Genomic DNA, 25,583 nt, shown 5'->3' with positions numbered 1-25,583 from the left:
CTGAAAAGCACCTATTCTATTTCTATTCACAGTCCTGTGCCATCTTGGAGGAGAGAAAGATCCATTTATTTCTTTGTTTGTAACAGGTAACTATGTACCCAGTAGAAAATTTAAAAGATACAAAAGACCATACAGTGAATATAAGTTCCCGTCCATCACACCCCCTCCTTCATCCTCGTCCTCTCGCCCTCCCCAACCCCGATCCCCAGACAATTAGTTACTGCTACCGTCCCTGAACAAGAAATCTCTTTACAGACTGAAAAACTAAGGCAATCGGCGGTTATGCAACACGTGTAGTCTGTGGAAGAGAATTTTACAAGTCAGTGTTTAAGGAACAAAACGCACCCAGGGGTCCTCAAGCCCCCGCCACAGCCTAAGTCCTCTGGACCCCCTAAGCCAACGCTTGAGAGTCGCGGGCCAGGGCAACACCTCGGAAGCAAGCGGCAGCGGAAGGGTTAACGCGCCGCGCCCCACCCCCACCCCCGCCCTCCCGAACGCCTCTTCCGGGCAGAGGGGGCGGGGCTACCGTCACTTCCTGGAGACTGGTTGAATCCGGAAGCGATCTCCCAGGACAGAGTTGCAGCTGAGGACCCCGGTGGCAGGGCAAGGTTCGGGATCATGAGTTGGTGAGTGAGGCCAGGCGGCGAGAACCGCTGGAGCCCCCGGCCCGCAATGCGCTTTGCCCTGCGTCTGTCCGAGTTGTGTCCCTTGGTCCCTGCTGCTCGCGGACCCTTCACCCCAGAGCAGGGCCCGACTGGCTCGGGATCTAGGGTCGTTCAAGGGGCCTTGCTCCGGTGCTTGCCGGCAGGCTTCATCTCTCTGCAGGCCTCACCGGGAAGTGAGGCGTGGGATCCCTTTAGCGTGGGATCTTGACGTTTGTTTCCTGACTTTGTTCCAAGGAGCCGGTACCGTCCGTCTTATCTCGACAACGTGAAGGGAGCGACTCTCCTGTTACCTCCTTTTCTAGATATCCGTTGAGAAATATCTCCTTCTTTCTCCCTTCGTGAGCGTCTCTCCACCGCTGCCAGGTGGCCCTCATTCTGACAATCTGAGCCCAGTTTACGGATCAAACCCCCTTGCTTTCAGAAGAGTAACCTTTGCCCCACTTAGTCTTCAAGAGGCAAACCGTGCTTCTTTTTTGGAAGATGCCAGAATTACACACGCACCCTGTCGGTACAGGACCAGACTAGTTTTCATCGTTTCCAGGGCCATTACCCCCTCATTGCTTTCCCTGTTAGCATAAGTAAGTGTAAATGTTATGGGAAGGAGGGAGTCTCAGAGTAGAGTCACAACTAAAGAGCTGGCAGGTGCGTTGCTATGAAACTGTCTGATACTTGACTGGTGATAAACATTTGATATTGTTCAATGGTTGATTTCTTTTGTAAAACTCAATTTGCTTGAAGGACTTCACCCTCAGGCCCAAGGGCCTACGTATTCACAACTCCAAACCTCAGGGCATCCAACCAACACAATAGATGCGCTGATCTGAATGCACTGCTCCCCCCTTCCCCCACCGCCCCCCACCAGAGATGTACAGGATGAATCAATCCTTTTGGAATCCAAGTTCTGTTAGCATAGGGATCATCTTTGCCACTCTCTTCTCAGAGTCTAGTCTGTTTCTTTACCAAAAGTACACGATAGCGAGTTATGAATGAGCAAAGATGGTAGAATATTCTTCAGGAAGGCTCTTGCAGGCTCTCATTTGGCCATCTGTGGAAACTAAGTTCTAGCCACAAGCAGCTGATGTCATTCAGTGTCAAGGACAGATCTCTGGTGTAAAAGTAAGCCATTTCTACCTAACTCCCCTTGCTTCTTAGATGAAGATTGACAAATATAAGACAATCAGCACCAGCACGTGGAGGGCAGCCCGGAGCAATCCTCTAACAAGCCCCAACAGGAGCTGCTCCTTTTCCCTTCACCTTTGCTCCAGGAGGCCGATAGCGGGCTTGAGCCTTAAAAAGCTAATTTTCCCAGCTTGTTATAACCTAATCAGTGACAGGCAAAGTGGCAATCCTTCAGTTCCACTTCCTAGAGGAATTGCTTCCTTAAAGGGTCAACCAGGGTCCCCTTACTTTGTGAGATAGACGTCTTCTTACCTGCGGCATCTTGAATCTTTGGAGTTCTCTTACCTAATTTCCTCAAAGTGAAAAGCACACAGTACAGGTGCTTTACATTGCTTAGACTGGCATTTACAGTTCTTAAGAGTGAATCAATCTTTTTTTCACAAATCGGAGGAGCAGAGCAGAGACCACTGAAGCCAAAGGATTCTGTGGGTGATCTGAGATGCATTGTTTCCACCTGTCTCACAGAACCCTTTTTTTCCTAAAAAAAAAACTAGTAGCCTATTTCCTAAAGCCTTTCAGGCTGGAGAGAATTGAAATTGACAAGTAACTGTCCAGCCAAAGCTGAGATTTTTTCCAGTAGAATTAATTTACCAGTACACACACGTCTTGGCTCCTCCTTGGACTGAGGGTCACAACCAAAAGGGTGGCTTTGTCCCTCAAAGCTGAGGTTCCTTTCTCTTCCTCCTTAGAGGGCTTCTACGTCATCTCTTGCGTGGACCCTGACCCTCTCTCCCTGAGAGGGGAACAGCACGGGCGCCTGGGCACACAATCACACTCAGTTCCTGGCTCAATGGCTGGCAAGAGGACCGGGGCTGGATCCTTCTGATTCACTCCTGGAGTGGTTTTCCTGCTCCCAGAATGAATCCATCCATTCATCTGCGACTGGAATTCTCAGTGGGGGAAGAGACCAGAGTGACGTAGAGCCGTCATGGGAGGCTGATGCCCAAGGTCAAGTTCACCAAGCACATAGGATATGCCAGCCATCATTGAATAAGGCCTAGGGGCACGCAGCCCTTAGTCCCCAGAGGGCAACCATTGTTCTGGGCTAGACTGGGCTTTCAAAATGTCACAGTGAGAAATGTCCAATATTGGTGCCCTTTGCACACTGTGGACTTTGCATGAAGAGTGAGAGCCCTTTGTTCTCTGCTTCCTCAGTGCATACAGCCCGCCCACTGCCTGTTTGTTTAGTGGGCCCTTGCTGCCTTCCTGCACCATCCACCAATCTGCCTTTCAGCAAGGTGGCCAAGTGGTGGGCCCTGCTCTGAGGAAGGCATTTGATGTTCACATATCAGATCACAGATCCACCTCTTGGCCCTAAGCCAAGTGCTTCTCTCTTTCCCCTTCTCTTCCCCATCACTCCCTCTCTCCCTGGGTGTGTGTGTGTCTTTATTATGATGTGGAGGAAGAATTAAGTAGTATTAAGGATAGTGGCCTTAATCTTACTCATCTGTCTTCCTTGGAACCATACACCTTGACAATGATGTTAGGCTTCAACGACAAGGAAAAAGGAGCACTGCTGAAGGAAATCGGCCTGTACCTAGAGGCTCAGGAGTTTGACTCAGAAGAAAGGAAATTAAAATCAACACAAATAAACTTGGTAGGAGTTGGCGTGCTGAGTTCAGGCTCTGGTTCCCTCATTCACAGTATGGCCTGGTCAGGCACTTGATCTTTCTCCATCTTGTTTTCTCTAGTGGATACTTTCAACTGACACTTTGTCACCCAGATCTGTTGTGAAAAGAATGGAAACCCTGCAGATCTGATTTTTTGTGTTTGTGATTCTTCTGGGTTTTTCTACCTCTTTCTGCCCCCTTAAACATTGGTATTCCTCAGGGAACATCTTTTTTTCACCCCCTGTTCTCACCCATCATCTTCAGGATAAAGGGTTAACTCTGTGCCATGTCTTATAAGGCCCCCTGGATCTGGCTATCCCCCTTCACTCCTGTGTCCATGGTTTTCCTGGTCTCTTGTGCCCCTGCTCCTTTCTACCCACTGCTCCTGCCCAAAATGCTTTCCTCCCCATGCCCCACCATCCTCCAGGCCCACATCCGCTCATCCTTTGAGTCAGGGCAGGGCTTCCCTGGTGGTCCTGCCTGCCAGTGCAGGGGACATGGATGTGATCCGTGGTCTGGGAAGATCCCACATGCCTCAAGGCAACTAAGCCCATGTGCCACAGCCACTGAGCCTGCGCACCCTAGAGCCCGTGCTCTGCAACAAGAGAAAGCACCCACATGAGAAGCCTGTGCACCCCAACTAGAGAGTAGCCCCGATGCAACAACAAATGCCAGCCTAGCCAGAAGTAAAAAAAAAAAAAAAAAAGTCAGGGCAGGTGTCACCTCCTCTGAGGGTCTTTCCTAAATGGCCCCTGCACACCTTGCCAAGCTGAGTGGGGTGCCCCTCCTCTGGCTCTCATTAGCATCTATACTTGAATTGCTGGCTTTTCAGTCAGCCCACTAGTCGATGAGTTGTTGGAAACAGTTGTCTCTTGGCCACCGTAGTAACCTTAGCACTGTCCCTGGCAATCCGTAAATGTTGACTAAATGTATGAATGAGGACTGTATTCCCATATACTGACTTGCCTTTGCTCAGGAAAAATGTAAGATAAAAATGTGCAAAAGCTACTTTACAAACTGAAGAGGGTCTAAGTATGCTGTCGTTAACATGAAGAAGTGGCTTCCCAGTCTACTGTCTGTTCTGTCCTTTGCCTTCCCTACCGACCCCCCACCTAAACGCCTTTATTCTCCAGCTCCACAGTGCTTCTCATATAGTTCTCCCACACTCTCCACATATTGTAAACATGTGCCTCTCACATGGTAAAGTCCCTGAGAGCAGGATCTATGGCTTCTCCATCTGTGTGTACACATGGTGTGTGGCACATAGTGGATACCTAATCAGTCATTGTCAAATGAATTGGATGGAATGTGAAGGAAGGACAGTAAACTGCTGGGTCAGAGGGAGACATCCATTCAATGGCAAACATTTTCTTAGGGGAGGCTCTTTTCCCTCTGGCATTACCATTGCTATCTTACATTCATACAGTATTTTTAACTTTGCAAATTATGTTCCCATCCATTATCTGATAGCATCCCTGCGTCTACCCTTTGAGGTTTGCAGTTCAGGTCTGATTATCTCCCTTCAGCAACTTACCTGAATTCATTCACCTCCCAGAACTGGAACTGAAGCCTGAGAATTCCTATGCTTGAAAAGGAACATTAGGAAAGGGGAAGACCATCCCCAAGTTGACTGGATCCCAGAGTCAGCTGATTAACATGAGCAGATTGGTAGTGAATTATAGGAAGTGACCGGTCTTATTCTGGGCCATCATGGTTCCTTCCGACTATGGGGCCTCCCCGCCTGGGGTAGCCTTACCACTCACTTCTGTGACTTTGGACAGGCCAGCCTCTCCCCAAGCTTCTTCCTCCTCTATAAAGAGCCACATGCTCAGTTTTATCTGACTCTTTGCGGCCCCATGGACTGTAGCCTCTGTCCATGGGATTCTCCAGGCCAGAATACTAGAACAGGTTGCTACTTCCTTCTGCTGAGGATCTTCCAGACCCAGGGATCAATCCTTCATCTCCTATGCCTCCTGCATTGGCAGGCGGATTTTTTACCACTAGTGCCACCTGGGAAACCCATAAAGAGCATAGCAATGTCCATTGAGGAGCCCATGGGATTCTGTATTCAACACTGTTTTGTGCACAGATGTAAAACTCTACTTTCCGCCATTTGTAACAAGAGGGGAAGGGACTTTTTCCTGATTTGGGAGCAGTTTGAAAGAGTCAAGCATCTTGAGTCCCACAGCTTCTTAGTCAAAGGCATTTTCTTATATTGAGTTGGCCAAGAAGTTCGTTCAGGTTTTCCCATAACATCTTATGGAAAAACCTGAGCAAACCTTTTGGCCAACTCGATTATTCTACTCTAAGTAAATGTATTAAGGTAGCTTTCAGATTGGCAGTTAAACTATTACAGTTGTCCCAAAACCATTAGTCTGGTGGCTGATCTACTAAATAGAGCCCACTGTAGTTCATTGCACATAGCGCTCAATGAATTTTTGTTGATTTAACATATATCAAGCACTAAACATTGGGGGACATTCCGAAGGCTTTAAGACTCTATCCTTGCCTTCATCTGGTGTATGAAAAGTGCCAGGGGTTCACAGGAATGACAGCGGATCACTAAACGTCCATGTAGCATCATCACGAAAGATGTCAAGCAGAGGATGTGACTGTAACTCAACGTTGACTTAGCAAGCGTGTCCTATTGCAGTGGGGAATGACAGAGAGGGGTGTACAGGTTGGAAAAATGGTGTGAGAAAAGTGCATGGAGATGGAATGCTTCTAGAGTGTTGGGGCGGGCAGTCAGGAGGCCAGCTTGTATTTAATTAATAGTGATTCAGGTAGAAGCTTCGTGGATGAGAGCTGGCACTCTGGTTGGGGCCCTACTGCAAGCACTTGCAGTGCCATGCTGAGGAATTGAAATCAAGCCTAGGCTTTTGAAAATTGCAGGTTTTTGAGCAGGGAAGTGGCAGGGCAAAAGCAATGATTTTTGTCAGGTTAATTTGGCAGTGGTCTGCAGGATAATTCAGAAGCGAAAGAATGGAGATGGGGGCGGGGCAACTTGGACAGTGGCTTCTGAAATTTTTTGACCACAGTTTGCCGTTAGAAATGCCTTTGATGTCAACACACACACACTTGAAATTAGTTTCACAGTGGATGTGTGCAGTGCACTCAGATATTTTCTATTATGTTCTATTTTGGTTTTTAAAGAAAGACCCACTTCATTGCTTTCATGACTGATTTTGATAGATGTTTACAGTGGAATGACATGCAGTAGTGTAAATGATCAGTGAGTGATGGGTCTTCTACACAGGACCCAGAGTTTATTACAGATATTCAGACTAGAAGCTTCTACCTGTGACTCCAGCCTGGTCAAGATGGTGCTGTTTGTTTATTTGGTTCTTTGTCATAGGTTATAATAAATACAGAAGGGGCGGCTGTAAAGAACACTGGTTGGTTCTATATAAGAATTTATTCCATAGATTTGGAAACTGTCAACCACTTAACAGAAAAGAGAACCAGGTGGACAAAAGCCTCAGCCAAGATTTTCTGTGAATTAATTATCAAAGGAGGACTCCCCTGGTGGTCCAGTGGTTAAGATTTCAGGTTCCAATGCAGGGAGTGCAGGTTCAATCCCTGGTCCAGGAGCTAAGATCCCACAAGCCTCGGGGCCAAAAAAAACCAAAACATAAAACAGAAGCAATATTGTAACAAATTCAATAAAGACTTTAAAAAATGGTCCACATAAAAAAAAATCTAAAAAAAATAATATTCAAGGAGAGATTAAACCAACAGTGAGAAATGAGATGCCATTTCACAGCTACTGGACTGGCAAAAGATTCGGTAAATTTCGTCTAGCAATGCCAGGTGTCTGCGGAAGCAGTGGGAACTGCAGCCACTGCATGGGGTGAGGGCGGGGAGGTTTTGCAGCCCACTGGGAGGTTTTGCAGCTCCTCACGCAGTCAGAGTTGGGCCTACCCCTCACCCAGTTAACCTTTCACACCTGTGCAGCAGGAGACCTGCAGCAGAAATGTCCACTGCTTCATTGTTTGTATTAATAGATGTCCAGACGCTAAAGAATGGGAAAATAAAACATGGTATCGTTACATAGTAAAATAAGCTGTAGTCAAAATGAATGAAGTCATGTGTGTCTCAGAAACATCAAGCTAGACATAAAGTTTCCAAATGGTACATTTAATATTGTACTATTTGTATAAAGTTTGTGTGTGCTAAGTCACTTTAGTCATGTTAGACTCTGCAACCCTGTGGGGAACTGCTTTTTCTCATTTTTTGTGATTACACAACTCTGCCCCATAGAGGAGCTTTTTTACACCAAGCTCCTCTGTCCATGGGATTCTCCAGGCAAGAATACTGGAGTGGGTTGCCATGCCCTCCTCCAGGGGATCTTCCCGACCCAGGGATCGAACCCACGTCTCTTACATCTCCTTCATTGGCAGGCGGGTTCTTTACCACTAGTGCCACCTGGGAAGCCCAGCACATATTTGTATAAAGTTTAGACCTGTAAAACAGTACTGTGTTGTGCTTATGGATTCAAATTTATGAAGTGAAAATATGGGAATAATACACCCTGAATTCAGGGTAGTGGTTGTGTCGAGGATAATGGGGTGGGGAGAAAGAAGTGGGATCAGGTTGGAAAACCCCAGGAGCTTCAGCAGTATCTGTGCTGTTGTATAGATTGAAGGATAAGACCTGAAGCAAGTGTGGCTCAGTGTTAGAGTTTCACGTTGCTCTGTGGTAGATATATGAGTATTATACACGTGCCAAAATTTTCTGTTTCCAATATTTCTGTAACTGTTGTCATGCCTCGCCTGACCAGCATCATGGCTAGGGCTGACCTCATGGCGAAAGAATCATTGCCTCCTGTGATCAAAAGCTGGGGATGACCGAGGGAGGGGGGCCTACAGGTGGATGTCCATCCCAGCCTTCCTCTCACTTCTCAGGACCAGACCTTCAACAGAGAAGAGGAAATGACAGAGTAAAAGCGCTTTTAAGATTCCTGGTTGGTGAAGTACAGAAGTGAGAATGAGATCAGAGCTAGTGCCTCAGCTTGTCTGGTGCTTCTCAGAGTCTCTGCATCTCAGCCTCCGTGAACCCATCAGAGTGGAGGTCAGGCCAAAGAAGACTTATCTCTGGCTTGTCCAGTAAGCAGGACAAACATTGTACCTTCAAGTCCCTTATGGTCCCCTTTTATAAAATGGGAAAACCATTTTTTAAAAATGTCTGTCAAATAATTAGGAGTTTTTTAAAGAGAGGCAAAAAAAAAAAAAAAAAGTCCAAGCCACCTCTCTGAATTGCCTTCCTTACTTTCTTTTCTTGATCTTTGGATGTTCCAAAAGTCTCCGGACTTCTGTCACAAATCCTTTTACTGCTCAGGAGGAAGTCACCACTCAATTGTAAGCAAATATATCAACTTGATCCTGGTAGTGGCGATTATGTTGTGGGACTGCTGCGTGCTCCCCAAACAGAAAACAACCATTTCGGGTCTCCTGACGTACTTGACCTCTGTTTAACTCTGTGCAAGTCCCCCATCTAGGCCTCAGTTTGATTAGCATCGTCAGGATACCACCACTCTCATCTTTATGACAGACAGATACGGGCTGCTTATTATAGGTTGGGAACTATTGTAAAGAGTAAACTAATTTAGCTTTCACAGCCACCCTATACAATAGCTATATTATGACCCTATTTTATAGACAGGGAAACTGAGACACAGAAAAATTAAGTCACCTGTCAAGTCTCACAGCTGGCAGTTGGCAAAGCCAGATCTTGAACCCAGGCAGCCTGGATCCAGAGTCTATCCCCTCACACAGTGCGCTGTCTCTTGAGTGAAATACGGGAGGGCAGCACTTTGAATGAACTGACGTAGCGGAAGCAGCAAGCACAGAAACTGGCAATAGTAGATGCTCAGTAAATGGCCTCTTTATTGGATGAACTTACTCTACACTCTGTGATTCATTCTGCCTTTCCTTTCAGAGGTCAGCCCCAGGAGCGTGGGGAAGGAGGGATCACAGCTGAGCTGGGCGATTGTACTGGTCCAAGCGCTGAATCGGCCAAGTCACAGAGTCATGCCTTTTATTTTTAAACACACACACACCTCCTCGGTCCAGTGGCAAGTGAGGGTGGTGTCCTCTGTGCTCTGGTTTGGGATCCGGCTAATTTAGGGGAAGGACTGAGGTGGGGCTGGAGAGGCTGTGGTCGTAGGCACTGGAAACTGGTCGTTCATAGTTCAGGCCATTGGTCTTTCTGATGGGATCTCTCCCGTCCTTGCTCCAGCTGAACTTTCCTTGGCCCCAGGCATCGTGGCCAGCTGGCCCTTCAGAGAAGATGGCATCCCTTGAGCAGCTGCTCCTCCGGAGCCAGCTGACTCCCTGTAAGCCCTGCCCTGGCCCGGCCTGCTGTTTCCTCTCTCTCATGGTCAAGGTGGTGGTAGCCTTGGTGGGGGCCTCAGACCAGAGCCAGCAGCGACCCGAGAATAGAGTGACAGAAGGCTGGGGGAGGAGGGGCTTGTCCTTCCAGCCTGCAGAAGCTGCTGCCTTTCGCCCACCTTCCTGCTCTTGCCGAGACGGTGACTCAGGCCCAGACCACTCCCTGGGGAGCCAGGATTTCAGCCACTATCAACTGCCTCCTACTCTCTGCTCAGCCCTCCCTCTCCCCACCACCCCGAACTCTGATCTTTGCTCAGCTGGAGATATCTGGAAGATGGCGGGGTGGGGGTAGACTGAATCATTCCAGGGTTCTCTCCACCCTCGGCGGGGGCCTAGGCCCATTCAGGCTCCATAGAAACAAATCCAGGAGGCCCAGTGAAGGCCAGGGAGGAGGACGTAGGTTTTAGCTTCTTTCAGCTCTTCTTCGTGATAGACTGGAGGACTCTCCAAAGAAGGCAGGGCTTGAGAGAGGTGCTGGGGTGACCAGGGGGATCCCCACGCAGCTGCCATCTGGGGCTGCCTCTTAGTCTCTGCCTCTGCTGTGGAGGGGGTGGGGAAACAAAAGATTGAGAAACCCAGCAAATTGAAAAGGCACAAGAGCCGGTTTTGTAAATAGACATTACACAAGAGCAGGAGTTTTTTGGGAAAGGTTTTACTGAGACAGAATTAGCCAACTGGCATCCTGCTGCTAATAGAGATATTTACTGTTTGAAAAGTATATTTGTAGCTTTGGAGAACATCCTGTTGACTTTTCTTTATTGTGAAAGAAAATGGAACCCTTTCCCCCCTCTTCCCCTTTCCCTCTGTACACATAAAACTTTTTTTCTTTTTTTTTTTTTGAGGTGGGGCTGGTTGGGGGTTGGAGAAGGGCAGGGCTGAGAGAAATATTTTCTCCATTTTGTTCCTGAGACCAAAATATTTCTTCCCCTGCCCTCTGATGCTCATATTTATGGAATGGCAAGGAGAACCAAGTAAGGAAGCCCACTCCCTGGGTCGGGAGCTCACAGCCTTTCTGATAGCTCCCAGAGTTTAGAGGTTCTCTGGGGAGCTAGCCCTGTCTCCTCTCTGGACCTCTGCTGACACCACTCCTCCCCCCCTCCCCCCGCCGATTCCAAGGGGAGGGCTGTGAGGACGAGGAGGAGAACAGAAGTCTGGAAGCCCAGTGAGCCCCTCATCCCAGAGCCCCAGCAATGCCAGGGCAGCAGTGCTCTCAGGAGATGCTGCCTTGCCGTCGCTCTAGCTGCTGCTTCTGAGGATGTCCTGTGGGGGCCTTGAACCATAGGATGAAATCCAGAGGTCAAGGAGACGAAGAGGCAGAGGAGTCAGTTGACTTAAGGTTGCTTTGCTCTCTCTCCACCCTTTACCACTTCAGCAGCAGAGAATCTGATCCCTCCATCAGACCACCTGCCCAAGTTCTCTGGCTCTCTCTCTGGCAGAGCAGAGCACTTTTGCCCTTTGGCAGCCTGAGAAGAAACCCAGGAGACTCTTCTCCTTTCACATTTCCTCTCAGGCTCTTGAAAATGTGTTCCCTTGACCCACATGCTGCTAACTTGCCCAGGCTTCACTGCCAGTGCCAAAGGTCAGCTCTGTTCTCTCGATCTCCATTGAATGTACTTTGCCTTGGCCCCGGCTGGTGCTTGTGGCTGGTGATGCCTTTTAGGTTTTTATTATAACCAGATAAGGATTGGGAGACCAAGGACAATGATACTACCTTTCTTTGTTCTGTATATAGCCTGATCTAAGAGTAGCTTTTTTCAGGAGCCCTAAATTAGAGTGTGGTATTTGATAGGGCCCTGAGGGCAATGGTCTCATTTTACTCATTCATTTAATCATTCATTCCCTGCTTACTATGTGTATGAAACCAGACTATAAGCTCCATGAAATCATAGAATGAGTCTGCCTTGTTCATCCTGAGATCCCTAATCCTCACATAGTACTAGGCATGAAGGATACCCTTAATACATAGTCACCGGCTGTTCATTCAGTAAAAGGTTGAAAATAGCACTGTGCCGAGTCCAGCACTTGCAGGAGATGCACAGAAGCATAACATTGAGTCCCTACCCTTGAGGTGCTTATGTGTTGTAATGAGAAAACAAGATGTGTACATGTCAGAGTTAATTAACCTGTACTTTTTACCAAATAGAGCTTACTTCGGTAATAAAAGGATGGCTTGTTCTGGGGACATGCATTCACACAGTTCATCACAGCACAAGGTCATAGGCGAACCAACAGGTCAATTAATGCATGCTGAAAAGGCATTGATATAATTCAGAAGTCCAGTCTTTATATCTTTCAGTAAACTGGAAACAGAAAAATATTTCCTTACTATTATTGGGTTGGCCAAAATGTTCTTTTAGGCTTTTCTACTATCATACAGAAAAAACCTAAGTGAACTTTTTGGCCAACCCAATGGGAGGCTTCTTGGCTGAAACCAGGAGCCTTCTTCTTGTTCTACAGCAGAAGATTAAACTCAGAGATTCTTACTAAAGTCAGAAGCATCATTTTCTGCAATTTCTAGCCAATGCCATAATACAAGACAATAAATAGATACTAAATATTGGGGAAGAGGAGGAAAATCTTACAGTTATTTTTAAATGATATGACTATTTGGAAAACCTAGTTCTTTTTTTCTTGCCAGCCAAATTTCTTGGGCTATTAAGATTAGGTTAAATATATAGGTGTGGTGACTGGTTGTGGGGTAAATATTTAACACCCCATAGCTTTCCTGTGTACCAGGAAGATGAAGTGAAAAAGAGGATCCATTCGTAGCATAACCAAAATATAAAATTCCATGGAGTGCACCTAAGACATGTAGGGCAAAAAATTTCACCAGTAGGTGTTACTTTGGGATGTTAATATTTAACAAAATAAATGTAGCAGACCTATATGAAAAAACTCTTAAGGCCAAAGAAAGTGATAAAAAGACTTGAATGACTGGAAAGAAATGTTTTGGCCCTAAACGAGCAAACCTAATATTGATAAAGATGTTAGTTCTTCATAAGTTAATTTATAAATATAATGTATTTTCACTTCATGGCAAATAGATGGGGAAACAGTAGAAACAGTGACAGACTTTATTTTTGGGGGCTCCAAAATCACTGCAGATGGTGACTGTAGCCATGAAATTAAAAGACGCTTGCCCCTTGGAAGAAAAGTTATAACCAATCTAGACAGCATATTAAAAAGCAGAGACATTACTCTGCCAACAATGGTCCATCTAGTCAAAGCTATGGTTTTTCCATTAGTCATGTATGGATGGATGTGAGAGCTGGACTAAAGAAAGCTGAGTGCCAAAGCATTGATGCTTTTGAACTGTGGTGTTGGAGAAGACTTAAGAGTCCCTTGGACTGCAAGAACATCCAACCAGTCCATCCTAAAGGAAATCAGTCCTGAATATTCATTGGAAGGACCGATGCCACTCCAATACTTTGGCCACCTGATGTGAAGAACTGACTCATTTGAAAAGACCCTGATGCTGGGAAGGATTGAAGGCAGGAGGAGAAGGGGACGACAGAGGATGAGATGGTTGGATGGCATCACTGACTCAGTGGACATGAGTTTGAGTAAACTCCAGGAATTGATGATAGACAGGGAGGCCTGAGGTTGCAAAGAGTCAGACACGACTGAGCAACTGAACTGAACTGAATATATTTTCAGTAATAAATATCCTGATTTAAAAGGGAGGATACAGCACATGATTTTGAATTTCATCTTAAATCTGAAAACAAAACAAAGTTAAAGTAGCCAAGAAATTACCTAAAAAAGAAATGTAATGAGAAGGATTTGCTTACTAGATATTGAATTGTTATAAACCTAAATAATTAAATCTGTGTTGTTCGAAAGAGAGTGGACCTACTTGTGGTATAGAGTGGAAATGTTTAACACTAATAAAATGATTTTTCAGAGATAGATTAATTTTGGGGGGTGGGGGGAACTTCCCTGGTGGTCCAGTGGTTAAGACTTTGCCTTCCAATGCAGGGGGTGCAGGTTCAATCCCTGGTTGGGGAGCTATGATCCCACATGCCTCATGGCCAACGTAAAACAGAAACAATATTGTAACAAATTCAATAAAGACTTTAAAAATGGTCATTTAAAACAAAAATCTTTAAAAATATATTTTTTTAAAGATTATTTTTTTTAATCACATTAAAGCAGCTGGCTAACCATACACTCAAACTCTACATGGAGTAAAGATTTGAATATAAAAAACAAACCACTAAAATTCATTTGGAAATGCAAGGAACACAGAATAGCCAAAACAGTCTTAGCAAAGTAATACAAAGTTGGAGGACTTACTCTTCCCAATCTCAAAACTTACTACAAAGCAACAGTAATTAAGATAGTGTAGTACTAGCAAATCAATGGTGTAGAATTGAGTCCAGAAATAACCTTTACATTGATGGTCTGTTGATTTTTAACAAGGATGTCAGGACAGTTCAACAGAAAAGGAAAGTCTTTTCAACCAACAGTACTGGGATAACTGGATGGCCCCATGCAAAACAATGAAGTAGGACCCTTACCTACACTATGTACTAAAGTTAGAAAGGATCAAAGACCTGAACGTAAAAGCTGAAACTAGAACACTCTAAGTAAAGAAAACAAATGTGAATCTTCCTGACCTTGGATTTGGCAAAGAATTCTTAGATACAAAAACCAAAACCACAAACAACAAAAGAAAACATAGATTCGGCTATTTCAAAATCTAAAACTAATTCTTCAAAGGACACCATGAAGAAAGTGGAAAAAAAAAAATCACAAATGACAGAAAATATTTGCAAAACATATATCTGATTAGGGACTTGTACCCAGAGTATATAAAGAACTCTTACAACTCAACAGTTAAAAGAACATCAAGTTTTTAAATGGGCTAACAATTTGAATGGATGTTTCTCCAGAAAAGATACACAAATGACTAATAAACACCAAAAAAGATGCTCAACATCATACTCATACATGCCACAACATGGCTAATCATAGAAAACATTTTGCTCAGTGAAAGAAGCCAAGACAAAAGGCCACATGTTATATAATTCTGTTTATGTGAAATATCCAGAATTGGCAAATCCTTAGAGACTGAAAGTGTCTTTCGGGTACACTACAAAATGGTTCGGTTCAGTTCAGTTCAGTTCAGTTTAGTCACTCAGTCGTGTCCGACTCTTTGTGACCCCATGAACCGCAGCACGCCAGGCCTCCCTGTCCATCACCAACTCCCGGAGTCCATCCAAACCCTTGTCCATTGAGTCGGTGATGCCATCCAACCATCTCATCCTCTGTAGTCCCCTTCTTCTCCTGCCCTCATTCTTGCCCAGCATCAGGGTCTTTTCAAATGAGTCAGCTCTTCGCATCAGGTGGCCAAAGTATTGGAGTTTCTGCTTCAGCATCAGTCCTACCAGTGCACACCCAGGACTGATCTCCTTTAGGATGGACTGGTTAGATCTCCTTGCAGTCCAAGGGACTCTCAAAAGTCTTCTCCAGCGCCACAGTTCAAAAGCATCAATTCTTCGGTGCTCAGCTTTCTTTATAGTCCAACTTTCACATCCATATATGACCACTGGAAAAACCATAGCCTTGACTGGATGGACTTTTGTTGACAAAGTAATGTCTCTGCTTTTTACTATGCTGTCTAGGTTGGTCATAACTTTGCTTCCAAGGAGTAAGCATCTTTTAATTTCATGGCTGCAGTCACCATCTGCAGTGATTTTGGAGCTCAGAAAAATAAAGTCAGCCACTGTTTCTCCATCTATTTGCCATGAAGTGATGGGACTGGATGCCATGAACTTAGTTTTCTGAATGTTGAGCTTTAAATGGTGAATGACTGCTAATAGATACAGAGTTTCCTTTTGGGTGATGAAAATGTTCTAAAATTAGTTAGTGGTGGGAATTCTCTGGCAATCCAGTGGTTAGGACTCTGCTTTCACTGCCAAGGCTGCAGGTCCAATCCCTGCTCCGGGAACTAAGATCCCACAAGCTGCACAGCATGGCCAAAAATAAAATAAAGGTAGTGATGAGAGTTGTACAAGTCTGTGAATATACCCAAAACACCAAATTGTACACTTATAAAAGAATGAATTTTACAGAATGTGAATTTCATCTCATAAAGTTGTTTTTTAAAATTAATAAAGCAGGTTCTGAGTAGAGGTGACAGGCTGTGGGATTTGTGAGAGAGAAACTAGGTATATATAGTATAATATAATGTATCTATAATATATAGCACATTATACATTATAATGTGTAATATGCATCTAGTTTTATCTCTCTTAAAATCCTACAAGAAACACAATGAAGTGATTTTTTAAAAATCATGAATCTACAAATTCAAGGAAAATAGAGACATCAACAACACTTGGTTTTCATTTGTTTCTATGCATATTTTGATTTCTTTTTTTATTTCTTCTGTGATTTGTTGGTTATTCAGAAGTGTGTTGTTCAGCCTCCATATGTTGGAATTTTTAATAGTTTTATTCCTGTAATTGACATCTAATCTTACTGCATTGTGATCAGAAAAGATGCTTGGAATGATTTCAATTTTTTTGAATTTACCAAGGCTAGATTTATGGCCCAGGATATGATCTGTCCTGGAGAAGGTTCCGTGGGCACTTAAGAAAAAGGTGAAATTCATTGTTTTCATGTGAAATGTCCTATAGATATTAATTAGGTCTAACTGGTCCATTGTATCATTTAAAGTTTGTATTTCCTTGCTAATTTTCTGTTTAGTTGATCTATCCATAGGTGTGAGTGGGGTATTAAAGTCTCCCACTATTATTGTGTTATTGTTAATTTCCCCTTTCATACTTGTTAGCATTTGCCTTACATATTTCGGTGTTCCCTATGTTGGGTGCATGTATATTTATAATTGTTGTATCTTCTTCTTGGAATGATCCTTTGATCATTATGTAGTATCCTTCTTTATCTCTTTTCACAGCCTTTATTTAAAAGTCTATTTTATCTGATATGAGTATTGCTACTCCTGCTTTCTTTTGGTCTCCATTTGCGTGAAATATCTTTTTCCAGCCCTTCACTTTCAGTCTGTATGTGTCCCTTGTTTTGAGGTGGGTCTCTTATAGACAGCATATATGGGGTCTTGTTTTTGTATCCATTCAGCCAGTCTTTGTCTTTTGATTGGGGCATTCAACCCATTTACATTTAAGATAATTATTTATAAGTATGATCCCATTGTCATTTACTTTGTTGTTTTGGGTTCAAGTTTATACACCTTTTCTGTGTTTCCTGTCTTGCAAAAAAAAAAAAAAAAGACCCTATTTTTAAAGCAAACTTCATATATATTTTTTATAACCTTTGTGATTTTGTTCTGTTTGTTTTTTAAATATTGTATTTTTGAGAGTCTAACCTCTACTCTAGATTTTTAATCTTCACTTTTTGGTATTTGTTATCAACAACACTTGGGGTTTAGAATGCAGTTACGTTGGGTAATGGACTTAGCATTTCCTAGGAAGCCAGATCATGAACTAGCATTCAGGAAAACCAAGAACTTCTGTTATAAAATCCTCAAAGGTTCAGGAACTGGTGGCCCTGGACACCTCTAGAAGTGAAGTAAAGCCAAACACTCAGGTTAGGAAGACTGGTTGAAAGCTGCCTGTGAAAAAGTTGAGAGTCCTACCATCTCCTCCCCAAGTCCATTTCCCCAGAGACTGTCCCCACCTCACCCTCGCAGAAGAATGAAGGGGCTGTACCCTGGAGAGTGTGAAGCAGAGAGTTTCTCTACAAGGGCACACAAAGGTGGATTTACTGTGTGAAACTAATAAAGCTTTAACTTCAGGGCCCCTTGCTTACATGGACTTTGTCCAGGGCCCTGGTAGGAAACCTAGCCATGTGTGCAAATAATCCTATTTCCATAAACTTTGGAAATGTATTTATACTGCACTCAGTTAATACCTCTGCCTTCTCTTCTTCCATTCTCTTTTTTTTTTACTAATTTTTTTTTTTAGTACGGTTGCTTTATAATGTTGTGTTAGTTTCTGCTGTAGAGCAAAGTGAATCAGTTGTACAAACACATGCATCCACTCTTTTTTAGATTCTGTTTCCATGTAGGTTGTGTGTGTGTAGGTTGCCATGTAGGTCAGTCACGTCCAACTCTTTGTGACCCCGTGGACTATGGCCCACTAGGCTCCTCTGTCCATGGGATTTTTCAGGCAAAAATACTGGAGTGGGTTGTCATTTCCTTTTCAGGGGATCTTCCCAACCCAGGGATCAAACCTGAGTCTCCTGCATCTCCTGAATTGGCAGGCAGGTTTTTTGTTTTCTTTTTTTTTTTTTTTAACACTGAGCCACCTGCGAGGCCCCCCTAACACATTATTACAGAGTATTTAGTAGAGTTCCCTGTGCTACACATTAAGTCCTTATTGCTTAGTTATCTATTTTACATGTAGTAGTATGTATATGTCAGTCCCAAACTCCCAATTTATTCCTCCCTGATCTTTTTACCTTGGTAACCATAAGTTTGTTTTCTACATCTGACTCAGTTTCTGTTTTGTAAAAGGTTCATCTGTACCATTTTTTTAGATTCCACATAAAAGCGATATCGTATGATGTTTGTCTTTGTCTGACTTCACTCGGTATTATAATCTCTAGGTCCTCCTTTTTCTTCTATATACTATCCTTCATGTCAGGCAGCTTAGAATAGCCTAGACCTTTTTTGAGATGGGACAGGGTTGGGGTGGGGGGATGTTGAATTGAAAGTTTGCTGTTTTGACTTCAATTTGTAAGGAGATTTTTGGAAATCTTTAATAAGCCAAGTGAGAAATTGCAGACTCCCTAAGTTGGAAATATACAAAGGATATACCTTTTTCAGTCATCTTCAAGTTTATTTTATAGTTAAAAGGAAAATTCGATAAAAATAAAACACAAAACAAGTGACAAAGGGGAGCAATGAAATCATAGATATTATTCTGAAATCAAGTAAAGTGTAACAAAACAATGTCACATTGTGCCGAAAGCTAGCAATTCATTAAGAGGATAGGTCAGTTTTAAATAGAAGTGATGATTATTTGATAATCCAGCTAATGAAGAGGAGGAGCAAATCATATGAACGTGTTGCTAAAACATTTAAATTTCTAGTGGATTTAACATGAAAGACATAACAAAGAAAACCTAAAACTCATGGTATGCCCTCCTACAAGGACATCAGTGACAAGCCAGTTTTTTCTCATTAATTCAGAGAGCATTTAAGATTAGTCATTGTACAAGAAAATCTGAAATGTGCCCTGAAATCTTACAGTTTACTTATGAAAGAAACATGAGATTTTCATAAATTTTACAACAGTCCTAAAATTTATATTATATTTATATGTTACCAGTAAGCTGCATAAAAAAGCTTTTCTAAACTGTCAGTAATAGAAAACAAATTTCAATCAACGCCACTGGAAAAAAGGCTGAATTATCTTTCTTTTCTCTCTAAGAAAATGATTTATCAAGTCTGTGTCATATGAAGAGGCAATCATAGACTATGCAGCCAAAAAAAAAAAATGTAGAGAAGTAAATATAAAGGTGTGTCAGGCAGATGATTAATAAAAATATTAGGTTATTCTTGATTTTCTGATGTTCATGTTATTTGTCAGGTTTTATAACTTGTAATTTATTATGCTCTTTTCTCTGTCTAAATAAACATTCACTTTCAGACCTAATTTTACATTTGCAGCTTTGGAATCTCTTTAAAAGGGCATGCAGAATTGTGTAAGCTTCAGGGCCACAACACCTAGACCCACTTCAGGTACAGGTGAGGGTAGGACTTCACAGGGGATGAAGTGGATGAATGCATATGGAGTGCTGACACACCCTTTCCCCACATGCACACACACAGGGCCTCGTCTACTCCCTGAGATCCCAGAACAGTGAGCTGGGTCTTTATATCCAGTGGATGGGAGTGGAAAAATCTTCTCTAAGGAATTTCACCTCCCTCAGAGAAAAGACCAGATACTGACATCAAGGATCCCCTATAAGACTTCTCAGCCAGATCATCCTACACAATAGACAGACACTATTCATGTACTCACAGCTGCCTTTTGGCTCCTAGTCATATATTCGAGAAGATAACCAAGAACTACTGTTCGTCCAAGGGACGTATTTAATGTGAAAAACAGAGACTAAAACAAACCAGAAAAGCAACTTGAAGGGAAACTGAGACTCTAAAGGAAGAGGAAGCTCTTTTCAAAGCTCTCATTGAAAGTTTCAGATAAAGCATCTGGGTAAGTAAAAACAGGTTACTCTTTTTTTTTTTTTTTGACAGTTAACTTCTTTATTAAATAACAAGCTATAAGAAATTTAAGCACAAAATCCCAAATACATTAATGATTAAAGGACACGAAGAGAAATTCACAGCAAAAACACACAATATAAACATTTGGAAAAAGGTTAAGCTTCTCTAGGAATAAAAAAAAAAATAGTTTCATAATTGATGTATGAAATTAGGGAGAAAATTCAAATGTATAAGCACTGCCTGGCAAGAATGAACGCAATGGCCACCCTCACATCCCCAGTTACACTGAATTGCTACATGTTTGGAAAACAATGGAGCAAATGAACTAGGATCTTTGGTGATACTTACTCATGTTTAACCAGAAGAACCGTTGGAAATGAAAAACATGATAGCAGAAATGAAAATCTCTTTAGAAATATTAAAAAGTAAGGAAACGTTGAAAAAAAACAGAAATTAGAGGACCAACCAAGGTCAACATCAGAATTAGAAATTTTTTTAAAAGGCAAACAGAAAATGGGAGTGGGTCAACAACAACAAAGTCTCCTTTAATCCAAGAACTAAAGATTATAAATGGCCAACTTGACAGAGTCCTGTGAATACCCCAGCACAACGGATAAAAACACCACAAGGTGAAATTCTGCACTGCAGAGGACGCACATCTGATCCTCGAAGCTTGCATGAAGAAAATAAAAAGCAGATCCCATGCAAAGGTTTGGGAATCGGAGTGGCTTCAGACTTCACCACCTAAACGGTACTGGGAAAAGAGAAGCCAAGGAACCAGTGCCTTTGAGATTCTGGAAGAAGTCATTCCTAGCCTACAATTCTATACCCAGTCCAACTAACTATAGCGTGAGGATAGGGTTGTGCTGTCTCAAAAATGATCTCCAGGACTTCTTTGGTGGTCCAGTGGATAAGACTCCACACTCCCAATGCAGAGGGCCCGGGTTCAATCCCTGGTCAGAGAACTAGATTCCACATCCTTCAACTAAGACCTGGCACAACCAAATAAAAACACATACTTTTAAATGATCTCCCTCACACTTTACGCACCCAAATGAGGAGTAAACCAAGAAAGGGGAAGACCCATAGTCCAGGTGGAGAAGCTCCTAGGAGAGAAGCCAAAGAAATCCCTGTAAAGATGGTGATGGGAGAGCCCAGGAGGAGAGGTAGTCCATCCAGACTAGGTTCAACGCTCCAGTAGAGACTTTCAGGAAGGGGAGATGATAGAACACCTAATACAAGGGAATGTACTGCGTAGATTTAGACAATTGAGAGAGGATTAGGGCTAAACAGAGAAAATTAAGCATGTGAAAGTAAAAACTATTTTTAGGGAAACTTATGCAGTGTTCCGAGTTTTGTGTTGCTGTGTAACAGATTACCTCCCTCCCCCACCCCTCCACCCTACCACCAACAGTGCCTCCCAGCAATGCCAGTTTCTGATTGTCAGGAATTTGCGAGTGGCTCATCTGGGGAGGGAACTCTGCTGTCTCCTGAAGATGTGGCTGAGGCTGAACAGTCTGCTGGCTGCCACACGAAGGAAGGAAAACAAATCACATTATGTTCCTAATAGTGTATTTCATATGAATCTAACCAGATCACAGTATAACTCTATTGAGAAGACAGAGTTGCAAATATGCCTTTGGTAATAGGGGTGAAGACCCAAAAGAGGTGCATGTGTTTGTTTAGTTAAATCTTCTTCCACAATAAAAAGTCAGTAGCTAGGACCTGAAACCTAATAATCAACGAGGGGCAATGCTCACATTTTCTATTTAAAGATGCAAAGGTACCTATCAAAAAACAACAACAAAAAAAGAACAGCCAAGTTAGAAGTGCTCATCTCAAGCAACTGAGTGAGACTGGGGAGCCTAGAACCTAATGTTTTGCTTAGCAAATATTGTTCCCTTATTAAACAATGCACATGTATAGCTTTGATAAGAGCAAAGCTTAAAGAGGAAGTCATAAAAGTAATAAAGTAAATCTAGATGAATTTTTCTTGTTGGGGTGGAGGAGGCAGGTCTTTGTAGGATATCAAAAGAAGAAATCATAAAGGAAAAAGATAGACTTGGTCATTTTGACTTCATACTAATTAAAACCCTCTGTATGTTAAACACACACACACACACACACACACACGTAAAATGGAGAGGGAAACAAGTAAGGCAGGAAAAGAATCCTGATACACTGTCCAAAGTATCATATACTTTGAAATAAACTATTTCAGTCCTTTAAAAATATGTAAACTGTTTGAATCTGTCTCAGGGTCCATTTGGCAAGTGAATCAAAACCTTGAACCTGCAGGTGTCCTTTGACCCAGCAATTCCAACTAATTGTAACTAATCCTTGATGTGCCCAAAGATTTAGCCATTCATTTTCATTTTCAAGAGAAGAAAAACTTGAAGCAGTTGAAATGAACAGTAAGTGAGTGATGTGAGCACAAAAAGAAAACTAGTGGTACAGTTGATTAATGAAATACTAGTTAGCGCTTAAAAGTCAGGCTAATTATTACACAGAGTGAAGTCAGAAAGAGAAAACAAATGTCATATTTTAACACATACATGTGGAATCTAAAGATGGTGCTGATGAATGTAGAAAGGTGGTGCAGGGCAGCAATGGAGATGCTGACGTAGAGAACCGACTTATGAACACGGGGGAGGGAAAGACTAGGATGAATGGAGACAGAAGCGTGGAAACATATACGTTACCATATGTAAAATAGATAGCCAGTGGGAATCTGGTGAGTGACTTGGAACTCAAACCAAGGCTCTGCGACAACCTAGAGGGTTGGGGTGGGGTGGGAGGGAGGTTCAGAGGGAGAGAATATATGTATACCTATCACTGATTCATGTTGATGTATGGCAGAAACCAATACAATATTGTAAAGCAGTTATCCTTCAATTAGAAACAATATAAATTAATTCAAATAATAAAAAAGAAAAAGGCCAATGAAAACTAAATTGGCGTATAAAAACACTCCTGATATATGGTCCCTTTATATTTTAAAAGTTGTGTAAGTAATGCATACGTGTACACACTCATGTACACTGAGATTCGAGGTGGTACTTTTTCTCTGGGATTTTGTGTGTTTGTATCTGTGTTGTGTTCTTCATAGTTTTCCAAGTTTTTGACACTGATCAGGTGTTATTTTTATAGTCAAGAAAAAAGAGTAAGTTTTTTCTTAAGCTTATTTGAGAAATAAGGAAAGTGCAAAGAAGAGAACAGTAATCATATTCTCACCACCCGGAATTAACTACTAACATTTGGCATATCTGCTTCAAGCTTTGTTTTGTTTTGTGTTTTTGTTTTTTTTTTTCCTGCAAATGTTAAAATATAATTAACACCAAAACGTTAACCTTGGTTGTCTTTCGATAGGAGACTGGGGGCTGTTGGGGTTTTTTCTTTTTCTTTTCCCCTTCTTTCTCTCTCTTTTTTCTCTCTTCTAGGCTTTTTTGTATTTCTTAAGTTTTCTCTGATGAGCATGTTTACTTTTTAAAGAGATGAACTGTAATCAACTGTAAAAGGTAGAATATTTTTAAATGCCAAATAAAGTCATCGACATTTCAAAGAAGGTCAGCAAAGTTTGAGACTCAGAACAGCTTTGATGAAACCAGGAGAAGGAAAGGGTTCCCTGTGGGTGGGATGGCTGTATGTCCCAGTTGCCCCAAGTTTTATACCTTTTGTCCTGATGAAATTGTAAATGACAGTGTTGATGCTAAAAAAAAAAAAAAAAAATGGACGTCCCACTTTGGGACAGGGAGTTAGGATTTGGGGAATAAATGGACAGCCACTTGGCTGAATCAAGGTGGTAGCTGTATTGGCTGAAAGAGAAAGGAAGCTAAAAGGCAGAGCGAGACCATATTATAGAGGCACAGTGACTGCTGGTTTCGGAAGTTCCTTCACCAGTTCTAGGGCTGGTGCAGGAAATGTACACAATGAGCATCTTTTTGTCCAGAAAGCAAGGAAGTACTAACAAAACACACACACACTGATGTGGGTGTGTCAGAAGGACACAGGAGCCAACTAGAGGAGCTCCCAAAGCTGGAACAGTTGGAAGAACAAATAAAGTAGTATTGGATTATAACTCATATAAAATAAGTATGCATTTAAACTGATACAAATGACTGAATAAATAAATAAACGAAGAACAGAATTCTCCCGTGCAGAATCCCAAATAACTTGTGCCAATACTCTGCCCTCCAGGAGGTGGAGTATAACTCCTTAAGTATGGGCTGTTCCATAGTGGCTTCCTTCCAAAGAGGGGAGGGGGCATACCAGGGTGTGGGGGTGGGAAGTGACCATAGAGTGGAGAATCCTGGGAAACACTGCTTCAGCCCAGTGACCGAGGCTCACGTCAACTGTAAGAAGTCACACTGAGAGACTTCCCTGGCAGTCCAGTGGTTCAGACCGCGCCTTCCAGTGCAGGGGGTGCAAGTTGGATCCCTGGTCGGGGAGCTAAGATCCTACATGCCTCGAGGCCAAAAAAAAAGGCAAAACATAGATCAGAAGAAATATTGTTTACAAAGTAAAGAGGTTTTAGAAAATTCCAATGGTAAATTTTTTTTTTTTTTTTTTTTCAGAAAGTCACATTGATAGCTCAAACCCTCAGTGTGATGTGGCGAGAACGGCATTTTTACTTCTTCCCCCTACAACCCGTAACCCCAATCCAGTCATGAGAAAAAGAGCAGACAAACCAACCAAGGGACCGTCCATAGAATACCTGACCAGCACTCCTGAAAATGGTCAGGGTCATCAGAAAACAGGGAAGGTCTGAGAAAAGATCAAGAGGAGGCTAAGGAGACTTAACAACTAAATGGAATGCAGTAGCCTGGCTAGGATCCTGAACTTCAAATGGACCTGAGGTCAAACTAAGGGAATCTGAATCAAGCATAGACTGATATCTCAGGATTGGCTTCTTAATTGTAATAAATATACCATACAACTGTAAGAGGTTAATAATAAGGGAAACTGGGTGTGGAATATATGGAGCTAGGGACTGTCTTCACAGTTCTGTAAACCTAAACCTTTTAAAATTAAAAGTAACTTTTTTAAAAGAAAAGCATTCTTCAGGCAGGGAGATGGCTTTTGAAGAGGTGAACTGAAACCTGATCAGATTTGAATGATAAAGTTATAGGTGATTGTCAGGTGCTGACAGTGAGGTTACAGAGACCTGGCTCCGTCTACACGGTGCACGTAGCCTCTTGTGTGTAGAAGCACCCCTTTCAGCACCAGCCTCCTTCTCCTGATAACACGGTCCTCTTTTCGTTTCCTGTCTCATAACCATGAACCCTTTGTAAAATCCATAGTATTTTAGGATGAGGTATTGTGGTCAGATGGTTTTTCATAATTTCTTCAAATACACGTGAAGGAACATGTTTGTGTGAAAGAGTATTACATTCTGAGTAGCTGAGAGAAATATGGACAAATCGAGGCCCTGACAGTTTGTTCTGCGTCCTGTCGTCGCATGACCCTGGGCTCGTCACTGTGCCCCTCCATATCTCCTTCTCCATCCACCAAATGAGAGGGTTGAACT

The 25,583-nt window shown here is 42.7% G+C and overlaps 1 protein-coding gene across 4 annotated transcripts in view; it reads left to right on the top strand.

Annotated features, from left to right (window-relative positions):
• Positions 1-507: 507 nt before the first annotated feature.
• Positions 508-25,583, top strand: part of BIN3 (bridging integrator 3) — a 50,558-nt gene continuing 25,482 nt past the window's right edge. Inside the window, exon 1 of one of the 4 annotated variants that reach the window (XM_019966328.2) lies at positions 508-626. In XM_019966328.2, coding sequence (XP_019821887.1) covers positions 619-626 — 8 coding nt within the window. In that variant the 5' untranslated portion in view covers positions 508-618. The remainder of the gene's footprint in view (positions 627-25,583) is intronic. The other 3 variants (XM_070794906.1, XM_019966329.2, XM_070794904.1) reach the window with 3 other exon arrangements.

The sequence above is a fragment of the Bos indicus genome, chromosome 8, assembly GCF_029378745.1.
Source record: "Bos indicus isolate NIAB-ARS_2022 breed Sahiwal x Tharparkar chromosome 8, NIAB-ARS_B.indTharparkar_mat_pri_1.0, whole genome shotgun sequence".
Taxonomy (NCBI): domain Eukaryota; kingdom Metazoa; phylum Chordata; class Mammalia; order Artiodactyla; family Bovidae; genus Bos; species Bos indicus.
This window is presented reverse-complemented; position numbering and strand designations above follow the sequence as displayed.